This window comes from Calidris pugnax, unplaced genomic scaffold (assembly GCF_001431845.1).
Source record: "Calidris pugnax isolate Ruff unplaced genomic scaffold, ASM143184v1 scaffold14, whole genome shotgun sequence".
Classification (NCBI taxonomy): Eukaryota; Metazoa; Chordata; class Aves; order Charadriiformes; family Scolopacidae; genus Calidris; species Calidris pugnax.
Genome location: NW_015090793.1, coordinates 7,406,636 through 7,419,628, shown reverse-complemented (window position 1 = coordinate 7,419,628; position 12,993 = coordinate 7,406,636). Strand labels below are relative to the sequence as shown.

Here is a 12,993-nt window from a genome sequence, read left to right as displayed (position 1 = left end):
CTTACATAAAACCAATTGTATTTTTATTCAGCTCTTCAGAGAGTTTTAATATTAACTACATGTATTCATTAAGCCTTTTCCATAAAGGCTATCCAAATAATACTGTTTTAAAATAGGTACACTACCTAAGAAAAAAAAAAAAAAGAAACAAAACCCAAAACCAAACTGCAAATAACAAACCCTGTGGTATATCTTTGGAAGAAAAATGCCTTGTAATGCACGTAAGACCTTGAATATTAATATGTCAACTCCATAAAGATCTCAGAAGTCAACATTTCTTAAGAAACGGCACTCGGAACTTGAGTCAGTTACGTCTTAACTGTGGTTTAGCCTGACTGGAATGGAACGAAGCTGCAGTCCACCAAGTTTCAACACAGTAAAAATACTCGTACTGAAGAGATCACACAGGAACGTGGTATTTTGGTTTCAAGTTATGGCAAGCCTCATGGTAAACAACTGCATTCATATAATGGATTCAAAATACGTCCTGCTTGGACAAAATGCCATTTTGGTTTTGTTTTTTTGGATTAGCAAACTATGTTAACCTATAAAATCAACAGATAACATACTTTGCCAATATTCTCTGGAATGCTACAATTACAGAAATAACACAACTGTGGAAATAAATAATATAGTCACAGCCCATGTTTTTAGAAACAACTGTTCAGATGCAGCACAGAGTGAAATTCGGACTATACATATATATACATATGGGGTATTTACACTGACACTTTGCACCCACATATAGATTGTCTTATTGTAATGACATGACATTTACATAACGTACCTCAGATGACTAACATTGCCTACCCAGAAGTCAGTGATGTGGAAAAGCATACACACCACTGAAAAAGCAACACAAAATCGCTTATAAATTCAAGAAAATTCTTGAAGTAAATATTTTAGCCCATGACATTACTTAGTTCATTTTTTTTTCTTAGAGAAGTGCTGTAAAAAGACTGATTCTAAACCCTATCCTTATGTTTATGAAACGTACCAAGATTGGGTGGGAGGCAATGTATTTCTTTTTACTGCAGAGATCTTCTCTAGAAACAGCCCTGTATGTGAATGTGGTTTTACAGATGATGACCTGAAGCTGTTATGAAGACAAATGCCTATTTTTGTACTCTATTATTTTCATGATCGGCAATTTATTAAAGACAAATATGATATCAAATGACTGCGCAGGGAGAGGTCATGGTTTCTCCTACTGTCTGTAAGAAGAACAGATCACACGTATTTTTAACAAGTTGGATCTCTAACACAGCTTTTAAGAAGCTTACAACTTTGGAGGCATGCCAGATTACTTTGAGAAATTAAACTTGGAAAAAAATTGCTTGTTTTAAGGAATTTAAGCCAGACACTATTATTAACATAAATCATAAATTATTATTATTATTAACACAAATCATAACTTATTACTAAGTTTTCTAAGAGGCACTTCTGTGGATAGAGCACTACCATTAAAAGATGCAGGAGTATTATACAGTTATGACTATTACTTTGTCATACTGTTATACTGTCAAAAGAAGTAAGATGAATAAAAGCAAAGTTCCACTGAAATGACAACTTTGAATCAATTAAAAGTAGATTTCTGTAAATCTCCTACTAAAATAGGAGACTAAAGCTCTTAGTACATGAGATACTATTGGCAACTGACCTGTATCTATTGGCAACTACATGTATCTATTATCTAAGTTTCTTGAGGCCTTTAGGATTTTAACTTCACACATCTTTACAATAAATATTTTTATTCCAAACAGGAAAAGAGTTGGATGACTGTCAGGAACTGAATGACTGCCAGTGGCAAAACCACAACTCCAAAATCCTACTCTCTCTTCTGCAACTGCTTCAAGGACTACAGCCTTTCTATCTGTGTCACAATGTGTAAACTTTCCAGAAGTAAATGGTACAAAATGCTTATTTGTAAAGGCTGCTGTGTAAGGAGGAGGTGCATGTCAGATGACACCAACCTGCCCTGTGAGAATCTTACAAAGGTTAAAAAGTCCTGCAGAGACCATTTCAAACTTTTAACTGGTCATTGGAGGGTGGACAGCTAGAACACTAAGCACTGCACTTAGGTCTAGGAGTAGGGCTCTCTTAAATGTATGGAAACCGCTTTTCTTTTAATTTACTAATTATTCTGATGCAGATCAGATCAAGCAGCATGCACCAGTACCGTATGAATATTAAAACAGCAAGTACTCCTTGTGATCAGCCTTTGAATTGCAAGCCCAAAAAGCCTTTGTTAATGATGGTCATTCTTGAGGCACCTAGCACAGCAACATGTACCTCTGTGATACTGGCGTCTCTGTCAGCAGAAAGGTTACCCCTCAAAAAAAGCTCACAGGCTTTGAAATAGCTGAGCATTCTTCCAGAGTATTTAGCCAGTTCAGATGTCTGCTGCACTCTCTTCAAATGTATTAAATAAAAATAAAAATCCTACCACCTAAACAACATTGAAACCCTAAGCAATGTAGCTCCTGGAAACCAACAGGTTTAACAATGCATACTATTAGCAGCGTAGGTAAACGGGGTATGTTTCTGAATCCTTCTGTTGTTTGAAATAAATACATCCATCAAAAATTAAACTAAAGACAGATTAATGGAATAAAAAGTCCCTAGGAGAGTTGTTCATCGTCAGGGATTAAATTCCTTAGTCTACAGAAACTGATCCCTTTCTAAGCGGAGGGGACCAGCAGAAGGAACACAACTGGTCCACTTTTTTGGTGAACACTTGCAAAGATCAGTAAAAGCTTTACAAATGGATTAAAGAAGAACAAAAGTATCAATGAAGTCTAATCAAAGTAGTTTTCTCTGTTAGCCCTTTCCTAAAGAATCAAAACCCGAGTTAAATTTTAAAATTTTAAGAATTTAACCTACGTTAAAACTTGAAAAGAGAATACTACTGCAAATATAAAAGGATACAGTTATTCCATCCAAGACATAAGAAAGCAAAATATGTTTTAAGAAATAATAATGCAGAAACTGACATCTGGCGAATAAAAACCAAAGATATGGGTAAAAGTATAGAGGAACTGAAAAGATTTACGCCTGTTTTCAGCACTGTAAAAGAAACCTTTGGATTTCGCACCCCTGTAGAACGTGAAGTCTCAAACAATTCCAACAGGCCTTTTAACCAAATCCAGTATGAAATACAGTCAAATTTTAAAAGTTAAAACATACCCAAGTACTATTCATCGTATTATGCAAACATCTAAAATGCAAAATTTGGCTCGGCAAGTGGGACAAGGCACTTGGCTCGACAGCCAGGTCTCTGGGTGCTGCTGGTCCTGTCGGCTGGCAAACCATTTGCCCATGCAGGTGAGGCACCACATGGGACGGCAGTAGCACTGCTGGCATTCCCCTTCGTTTGGCTCCTGGCAGTTCTTGATGAGTTTGATGTTAGCGATAGTCTGCATACACCCTATGCACGGCTCCAGCTCCTAAAAGAGAGGAAAAACATCAAAATTATGAAGTGCACAGAATGGGTTCCGTTACTGCTCTTCAAAGGCTTTTAGAAAATTACCTGGGCGCAAGCACAGCAGGAACCTGAGTTGGGCAGAGCCTCAAGGCACAACTGCCCCACCAGAAGACAGCAAAGGCTTTCAGTCTACAGAGCCCTGTTTTATTAGAACATCCTCTAATGAACTGCAACAAAGTATCTCTTTAAACAGAAAACACAGAACTGCTACATGAGACTGATTAAACAAAAACAACTGAAAATAAACGTTCTTTGTCTGAAGAGCTCCACCGGTTTCCAGAGCACAGCAGCCAGAGCAAGGTAAGCAAGCAGCCATCTTGATCATTCAGACATACCATTTTTCAAAAAACATACCAATATAAAGTAAGGAAAATAAAGCAATCAGTTCTTACCACTTATTACAGCAAACAGCTGTTCCTATCTTCCAAAACAGAAATAACAGAGGAAGTCGGGGCTCTACTTAACACAATGGGAGCTCATCTTGAAAGGCCAGAAATGTACTTAATTTTTTTTTTTTTTTATAATATTGGAATAATTGATAATTCCCCACCATTAATTATGCCATATGAACTGTTGCATCTAGGGAGATCATCTTGCGTCTAGGGAGATCATCTTGCTATGAAGTGTTTCACAACTAATAAACAATAATTAGTGTTTCCCATGTGTCTCCCAAACAAAGCTGTCCCAGAACTCGACAAAGTCCGAAAGACAGCACACTGAACGGGCTTGGAGACCTGAATCCTGTTCATCCTGCTATCAGAGTGACAAAAAAGAGCTCTGTTTTGTCATCTCTAGTTCCCACCTCCTTCGTCTCTTCCCTTCTATTGTTTGTTCAACTACATTGGCCGCTTGACTGTGGAGCAGATCCAGGTGAAAACTAGTCATCTTTCTTTGCCTCTTTTTACCTCGATTACTTCCCCAACCAGGTTCACAGCAGAAAAAGTCTTGTGTCAACAGGATTATGATGAGAGTGCAGGAAGCAGGACCGATTCTTTCAAAAGCTGATCAGCTTTAACTTGTGAAGTTAGGACTTAGTTTAATTTTTAGGCAGGAAAAACTCTAGCACAGAAAGGTTCACTAACTTTTTCAACTTATTCATGGAGCTTCAGAAAAGGGAAAAATCCTATGTTGTATTTTTAATGTCCACATCATAATTTCTGATGTTATTTATCACTCAATGCCAAAACAAAATTCAGTACTTCAGCTGACACTTAAATAGGCCATAAAATAAAAGCCCTGCAAGAAAGCAAATCTCTCACGAGTAGTACCTTCTCTTTATTTCGAACACCTCTTTTCACTGTACACTGGCACTGCAATCAGAACACACAGGCACATTACATGCAGACTTACCCGGTCCGATTCTATTTTAGCTAGTTCATGTAACCATACAGTCAAGACACCATACAAGCTGCATGACCCTACCAAAGATATCAAGTACTCCATCAGCTGGAATATCTGACTCACTGCAAGTTCACCAGAACTAGTTAAGTTAGTTACCTCTGGTACACTAAGCAGTGCTCCAGTCACACTTCTGATTGCAGCACAAGTATAACAATCACCAGGTCTCTGCGAATATTACTGAAGGAAGGACTCCAGGGTGTTATTTACAATTAAAACAAGCCCCAGTTAAGAATCATGAATTTATTTCAGCAGAAGATCCAGCAAAACCTGGCTGTCTAGAAAAACAAGCTGTAATGGAACGAACTGCCTAAAGAACAGTAGCAGCAGCTGTGATTCTAGCTCCCCAGAAGATTTCTGGAAATGTAACCTCATCATTTCCAAATGTTTTCAAGCATATTTTTTATGGAAATTATTATAGGGGACTTTTTTCCACTATGCTGTTTCTCATGTCTCAAAAAAATGTAATGCTCACCATACAGTTCATCTCCTCATAGAAGGAACAAAAGCAGCAGCCGAACTACATTTATTAGACATTTACTGAAATGGAAGGTGAGCCCTTGTGATGGCTGCACCCACCCTGACTGAGTGAACAGCACTTTGGTCCAGGCATCACTGACGAGGGGCCTGACTGGAGTCAGCCCTGCTGTGCAGGCCTTGAGACGTTGTTCGAGGCCATAATTTCTCAGGAAGTTAAGGAATTTAGGCTATATCTTACCAGGATCTAAGTGTGCCAGCCTGAGATGGAACCAGGAGAAACTACAAGTGCTACAGCTGCACACCCTCAAAGGGGAGTTTAACTACGAGTCAATTACTTTACACTATAAATATCTGTAGCCCCCCTGAGCCTGTTGAGCTCTCCTGCACAGCAGTGATCTCCCCTTGGGTAGGATGCCTCTCAAGGTTACTCCTGGAGTAACCATACCATTGTGTTATCAATTACAAAGTAATCACAGGCTCACCTGTATTGAAAAGTATAATTATTACAGTGGATAGAAAGTCTTACCTGAGTGCTTGGAACAGGATATGTCTGGTTAATTTCCACCAGAGATGTAAAGGTTTCTAGAAATAAATCACTAAGGCTTTGATGGATCACAACGTTGGCTGCATTAACGATGGGAGCACGCAGCTTTTCTCGGAGCTCCCCATACTCTGTGGAGTTCAACCTGAAGAAGGAGGGATGGAACAAAATGTTATCTTGATTATGCATTCAAACACCTTGCTAGTACACTGCAGAGGTTAATATCAGAGGTGAACCTGCTCTGGCAGAGGGGTTGACTAAATGATCTCTAGAGGTCCCTTCCAACCCCTGTCATTCCATGATTCTGTGATCAGAGAAGTAAATCCACAGAAAAGTTATTTAGGTTGGTACATACTATTCAGAATAAATACATAGTGAGCATTTTGTTTTCTTTTGCTGTTTGGTTGCTGTTGGTTTTGACATAACTTAGACAACAGAAGAGGATGTCCTCCACTTCTGTGTCAGGTTGCCAACAGGATATGCAAAAGAGTAGCTGAAACATCGCACAAAAATAACGGAAGGCTTTTGAAGCAATCAGCATGAACAAAAGCAATACAGTTAACATAAATCATGCGTTAACTGTAAAGTACTACATGCACAACTTCTGTACACCTTTTTAATGCCTATTTACTTACACCACATCTAAATTCTAAGCTCCTGAGGACAGAAATCAGTTACATCATGTGGCAGGTATCACATGGTGACAGAGTACATATAAGTATCAGAAGAATGTCAATTAGTATCAGTTTCTGTGATTTTATGATACAATTTTAGATAAACATGAGATTTTGCAAAGATTACAAGCAGCTGCTGGATGTGATTTACACTTTGATTAAAGGCCCTAACAAGCTGTGTTTCACACAAGGCCTTGTGCAGATCCTGTAGTGACACATGACTGTTGTTACCCCTTTTCAACCTAACAGTTCTGAACTGTAGATTCAGAACTCCCCAGCTCAATGTTTCCGCTCGTTAAACAGCTTTCATGGAGAAGCCCTGGCAACATTGCCCTGAAATTCCTCATTCTTCCTACCACTCGCTGACTTCGCAGAGCCCAGCACAATGAAATACTGGCTTAGCTTTAGCTCCCAGTGGTCTCCATTGTTTTACAGGATTATGCTGTTTGTTAACAAATACTATCTGTGCAAATAACAGAGACCTTTGTATCCAGAAGAAAAAAATCAATCACCTTGAACACACAGGGAAATGTGGCCTTACCTACACAAAAGCATTTTTCTTCCAGAAACATCCCACTATATCTAATTCTGATTCTGGATATATACAATGATTGTACATCCTTAATAGGGGAATTTTGTCCCATTGCATTTTTCTTAATTCCTGTATGGCTGCATTTTAGCAGAGATTTGTTAATTCTGGCACATCTTATTGCAAGAACTTTTAGGCACTCTTCTCAGTGATGCTCTGTTTAGCCACAAAATAAAATTTTGGGGTTTGGACTTTCTTTTTTTTCCCCTAAAAGGAATTGCCTTTAACAATGATTTTCTCAGCTGGGGATGTAGTTTTATCACTCTGGCACTGAAGCACTTACAAATCATTAGCTGTTTACTACTTCTTTGGTCACCACTCTCACAGGACTGTAAAAGTTTCCTCTTTTTCCTAAGATTGTCATACTCACCTTAACTAACCTCTCATTCTGAGCTCTGTTCACCTGGATATTTAACAAACACCTCTACACCTTCCTGCTTGCCAGGACCCTTCTGCTCACCTACCAGTCTGGGGATCTGCCTACTTTTAATTACCTAGTAAATAAGCACTGCCGACATACAAATTCACAGAAAACAGACACCCAACTGCCTTTTCAAATATATGGTTTTAAGAGCACTAGCATGGCTTTGTGAGCTCCTTTTAGCGATACAACAACAACATCAAAGGCTTTAGCACCATTCTAATCGGCATTATGGGTTTCTGCAGAATTTGTACTTTGCCGAGCTACACAAAAAGACTACTGGAAAAAACCAGCATGGGCCTTTGAAAACAAGCCCTAATAGTTCACAGCACGTTTGCTATAATTTACTGCTACAAAACCACACAAATCAGAAATCGACCAAAATTACTTCCTTGCTTTAAGGGCAGTTAGCTTCCAGGAGCTCAGCGAGAACTCTTCTGAGCAGTGACAAAATTATGAGCCTCGAGCAGAAGGCAAAAAAAAAAAAAAAAGTCACAGGTGAACAGCCAGTTTTAGAAAAACAACTATCTCTCCTCCCGCAAAATTTGAAAGACCAAAGATGCTCCCTTTCATTCCTGTTCTCCATCTTTCACCTGAGTTTTTCCAGTTACTTCTTTCTGCATCCAGCACAATCCTCTTCTGGGAATGGATTAACAGGGTAGTCCTTCTGTTTAACCACTGTGCATTTGATACTGTAGGTGCATGTATCTTTCTAAACAACCTTTCTTCACTGCACTGCATGGCAGAATGGTGCAAACAGCACCCCTGAAAACCAGGCAGGGAACAAAAAAGAAGGGACAAGACCCCAAGGAGTCCGCAGATCTGCCACAAAAGCACTCCATTAGTACCATCAAACAGCATATATATAACATAACAGGGTAGTTGTTTTACCGGATATCAAATGCCTTCACGTAGGGATTAATACTGGCAACACGGATGGTGAGGAACTGCACAGGCATGTTAGAGTCTGGGGTGAGTTCATGCTGTCTGGAGTCTGTCACCGTCAAATGAATGTCCTGCTGCTGGGCAACGTGTAAACAGTAGGTGGTCACTTTAATCACCCACGTGTCTGTAACGATCACCCTTGCTCCTGGGGCTCCAGTAGCAAATTTGTCGATTCTCCTAAATTCTGTATTGATGGAAGAAGCTACTGCCCTCCAACCTGACTGCGGGAGAGCATGAAGAGCGAGCGTTCGGGCTAACGGATGATTATTCCAACCTTTCCGAGACCAATAATATGCCAGGGCACTGGTGACTGCTGGCAAGAGAACAGCAAAGAAGAAGAAAGTTTTCCATCCTTTTGAAGCCAAGTAGAAAAAACAAAGATGTTTTTCAGGTGCAGCAAAGCACATACCAAGGTAATAACCTGTAAGGAAGAAGACTTACTTTCAAAAAGCAATTAAGTACATGGATAAACACATAACCCTGACTCATGCAGTTATCTAACCAGTGAGTTCACCCCCTGGAGAGCTATTGTACTTCTGGATGATAACTCAAATTCAAGCCTCTTGTCCTAAGCAACCTGAGATAAATTCCTACCTGTCACTGATTTTTACCAGAATTACATAGCCAAATGAAGCAGATGTGAATTTGCAGGTTAAATAAAATCACCCGCAAGATGACACTTACATGGCTAAAGAAAGCTGATTTGAGTTTGCGGGTTAAATAAAATGCCATTCCTTTGTAACCGCATGCCATTGCGTGCCGGGCAGAGGCAGCCAACTAGTTACAAAGCTTAGGGCGTACACTGCCAAGCTGCCTCAGCGACACTAAAACACTGTATTTCCAAGATACATCGCGTCACCTGACTCCCCCCACACCTGCCTGCCCCCGACCCACGGACACGGGGCGAGGGACCCCCCTTCGCTCCGGCGGCGGGTTTGCCTTTCACACTCCCCAGGCTGAGGGCTCCCTCCCACCACCGCGGCGACTTGCCCACGGCGACCACCACCGCCACCACCACCTCCCCCCTTCCCCAGGGAACCCTCCCGGCGGCCGGGGCTCACCCAGGGGCAGGAGGGAGTGCGCCAGCAGGGTGCCGGTGCTGCGCCGCAGGTGGTACTGCACGAAGGCCGCGTCCTCGCTGCCCAGCCAGGCGGCCAGCAGGCTCTGCACCGTCAGCCCGGCCGAGCGCACCTCGTCGGGGGGGAAGACGAAGCAGACAGCGAACACCAAGTAGGCCAGCGTGAAGGTCACCGCCGGGCTCTCCATTCTGCATCCCCCACCCCCCCCCCCCGCCCCCCCTTCCCGGGCAGGGCCCGCTCCCGCCGCCGCACGGCCCGGCCTGACCCCACCCGCGGCTCCCTGGGAGCGGTAGTTCCCGGCCGGGGAGGTTCCGCCGGGGCGGAGCCGGCCGCGGGGTGGAGGCGCGGCGATCGATCAGTGCGAGGCGGGCCCGCGCCGTCCCCGGTGGCTAACGCCCAGCTCCAGCTGGCTACCGGCCGGCTGATTCAGCCCCGGGCTCCGCAGAGCCGGGCAGGGCTCGCATCGGCCGGTGGCCGGCCCTGCCCGTGGGCTCACGCTGTGTAAACTTGTATAAGGCCTGGCAAAACGAACTCGCTGCCTCCTGAGCTTAAGAGAACTCTGCTGGGTGAGGACAGGGAACAGGAAAATGGCCCACCTGACTTCAGAGCTAGAACAACTTTGGTTTGCCTGCTGGATTCCATGTAATATTTCCTTCAAAGAATGGTCAGGACAGGGAAGTAAAAGTCTTAAAAGGCCGTAAAGTGCATCAGAAAATTAGACTGAGAGAGCTGGGGTTGTGCAGCCTGGAGAAGAGAAGGCTCCGGCGAGACCTCATAGCAGCCTACCAGTATCTGAAGGGAGCTACAGGAGAGCTGGAGAGGGACTCTTTGTCAGGAAGTGTAATGACAGGACAAGGGATAACAGTTTTAAACTGGAAGAGGGGAGACTTAGTTCAGATACTAGAAAGAAATTCTTTACTGTGCGGGTGGTGAGGCACTGGAACAGGTTGCCCAGGAAAGTTGTGGATGCCCCATCCCTGGAAGTGTTCAAGGCCAGGCTGGATGGGGCTTTGAGCAACCTGCTCTAGTGGGAGGTGTCCCTGCCCATGGCAGGGGGGCTGGAACTCAATGATCTTCAAGGTCCCTTCAACTCTAACCATTCTGTGATTCTATGATTCTTTATCTCTACACTCCTGAACACATCAAAGGGAGGTGCCTGGCTGGCACCTCTGGTTACTACTGAAATACAAATAACAACAGCCGCAAGAATCACCGTTTCTCTTAGAATGCAACAAACCTCCTGCTTGCACCCTGTAGTAACCCCTAAACTGCAGTATTTGCCTCCTTCAGAGAAAGGGGAAATCGCGTAATTGGAGAAGCAGGGCAGGGAAAGCAACACGCAGTGTTGTACGCTACTGCCCATGGGGAGCCGAGTAAATGGGGAATGCCGCCCCCGGAATGTGAAATCTTAGGCTGGCAGATGGCCCGTGTGCCGCTGCTGTCGATGGAGATGGGGAATTCACGGTGGTTTAGTGACTCCCGACTAAGACAGAGGCACCACTAAAATTATGCTTGGATTACAAGCATTGCATTTCATTCTAAAAGAGGTCATTGTTTGCAAGTTTCTTCTTTTAACAATCATTTCATTGTTGCTGTCTAATGACTCAACTGTAAGGGCTTTTAATTTGCGGAATGGACTATAAAGTTCAATAATAAAAATCAGGTTGTGAAGCAGCAATTTCTCCTCCTGTGATTTTACTCAGAAGATTGTTGAAGCAGAATAACTGAGCAGTCAAAGATGTGTTCAGGGCTACAAGGGACTGATGGGGTTTATGTTGTGAGGGAGAAAGAGTGGCAAAATGGTGTAACAGCTACAAGGGACACTTGTGCAAAAGTCCTACAGGTGATGGAAGTTCATATGGATTCTTTTGTCAACATGGAGCTCTGAATGGAACCAGAATTTAAACGTGGAGCTTCTTCTTCCAAAAGCTTTCCAGCTTCTGAGATGATCCTGTGCTAATTTCTATATCAGCAGTTCTCATTTTCTTTACAGTCCTAATGGTATCAACAGTATTTCATAAACTCACTGCAGGACTGAGTCTCAGGGGACGGTCCAGATTTACTTATACTGACCTCTTTTACAAAGCCTGGCCCAGCATAGGCCTGTCCCAATTCCTCCATAGCAGGCACCTACAAGGAGAACATTGGGGCCTGCACCTCAAATTCTTGCAGTTTTGCTTGTGTAGAAATCAGTGTGTGCGTGGCACAGAGCAGTGCGAATGCACAAACGTCAGCCTGGCCTTCCCCTGGCCACGGAGCCATGTGGACGGGCTGATGCCCAGGAGGTGCTCTGGGGTCCACAGAAATACATCTGGGCCTTTAGTGCTTTGTCCCCACCCTCTTACTTCACTCCTTCTATGGCAAAAAGTATTTTAGGTAGTGAGAATTTGCTTTTCTAAAATTTCATGCCAAAGGGCGGAATTATTTACCTCAGGATTTGCAGACACAAGCCTCTGCCCCCAGAAACAACCAAGTCCTGTGGGGGTCTGATCATGGACACAATGGACACTTCACGCAGTTCTTCCCGAAGAATACCAGACACGCATTCTTTTCGCCCTAGAGCCGGTATCCGCTTCCCCCAGTGTGTGTCTGAAGCGGGACGTGGCTGCTAGCCGCCCCCAGGCTGAGGCATTCAACCGTTATTCCCGTCAGCGCGGCGCCATGACTAGCGCCTATTCTTTCCCCCTCCCCCGAAGACTACACTTCCCAGCATGCCTCGCGCGGGAGCGTACTCCCGCGGGGCCTCATGGGCTGCTGTCCCCGCCCGTCTGCAGCGCGCTTTTCTGATTGGCGGACGCGTTCCGAATGCCGCTTCCTCATTCGCGAGCTGGGGCGGCCGTTGAAATTTGAAATCTTGTAGCGGCGGCAGAGGGGGCGCTGGCCGGCGGCGGCTGCAGCGGCGGGGAGCCCGAGTCCGTCGGATCCGGAGCATCGCCTCAGCTGAGCGCACTGCGGGCTCGTACCCGGGCCCCGCCGCCAGGTAGGGGTCCGTTGGGAGGTGCCGGCCAGGTAGCGGCTCCAAGCTTCTGGGTGAGGTAGGGCTAAGGCGGTACCCAGGCTCGGGCCCCCCTTCTGTGAGGGTGGGGGGGCTACACAGGCTCGGTGACCCTCTTCCTCTGAGCCTGGGAGTCTTATGGGGCTGGAGGAGGCTTGGGGACCCTCTCTGTGAGCTTGGGGGTGGTGTGGGGCAGAGGGGGCAGGACGGGGCACATGCAATCTCGGGGACTCCCTTTGTGAGCTTGGGAGTGGTGTGGGGCTGTAGGGAGCCCCTGTCGAGGGGTTTCATGGGCGCTTTTGTGAGCTCGGGACTAAAACTTGAGGGGAACTTCGGTGAGTTGGGGGATGAAGAGGTGCTTGGGGGTAATGGGGGGGTAGGGGGTGA

General features: G+C 44.4%; 2 protein-coding genes across 4 annotated transcripts in view; one reads left to right on the top strand and one right to left on the bottom strand.

Moving 5' to 3' along the window:
• Position 1: 1 nt before the first annotated feature.
• On the bottom strand, positions 2-9,825 carry TMEM129 (transmembrane protein 129). Its single transcript, XM_014936071.1, has 4 exons — positions 9,594-9,825; positions 8,479-8,953; positions 5,889-6,048; positions 2-3,446 (listed from the first exon to the last, which is right to left on the bottom strand). The coding sequence occupies exons 1-4, from the start codon at positions 9,796-9,798 to the stop codon at positions 3,198-3,200; spliced, it is 1,089 nt and encodes a 362-aa protein (XP_014791557.1). The 5' UTR covers positions 9,799-9,825; the 3' UTR covers positions 2-3,197.
• A 2,651-nt stretch (positions 9,826-12,476) lies between these two features.
• TACC3 (transforming, acidic coiled-coil containing protein 3) overlaps positions 12,477-12,993 on the top strand; it is a 20,558-nt gene continuing 20,041 nt past the window's right edge. For all 3 annotated transcript variants that reach the window (XR_001411265.1, XM_014936060.1, XM_014936061.1), the window contains exon 1: positions 12,477-12,591. The gene's annotated coding sequence lies outside the window, so the exon portion shown is untranslated. The remainder of the gene's footprint in view (positions 12,592-12,993) is intronic.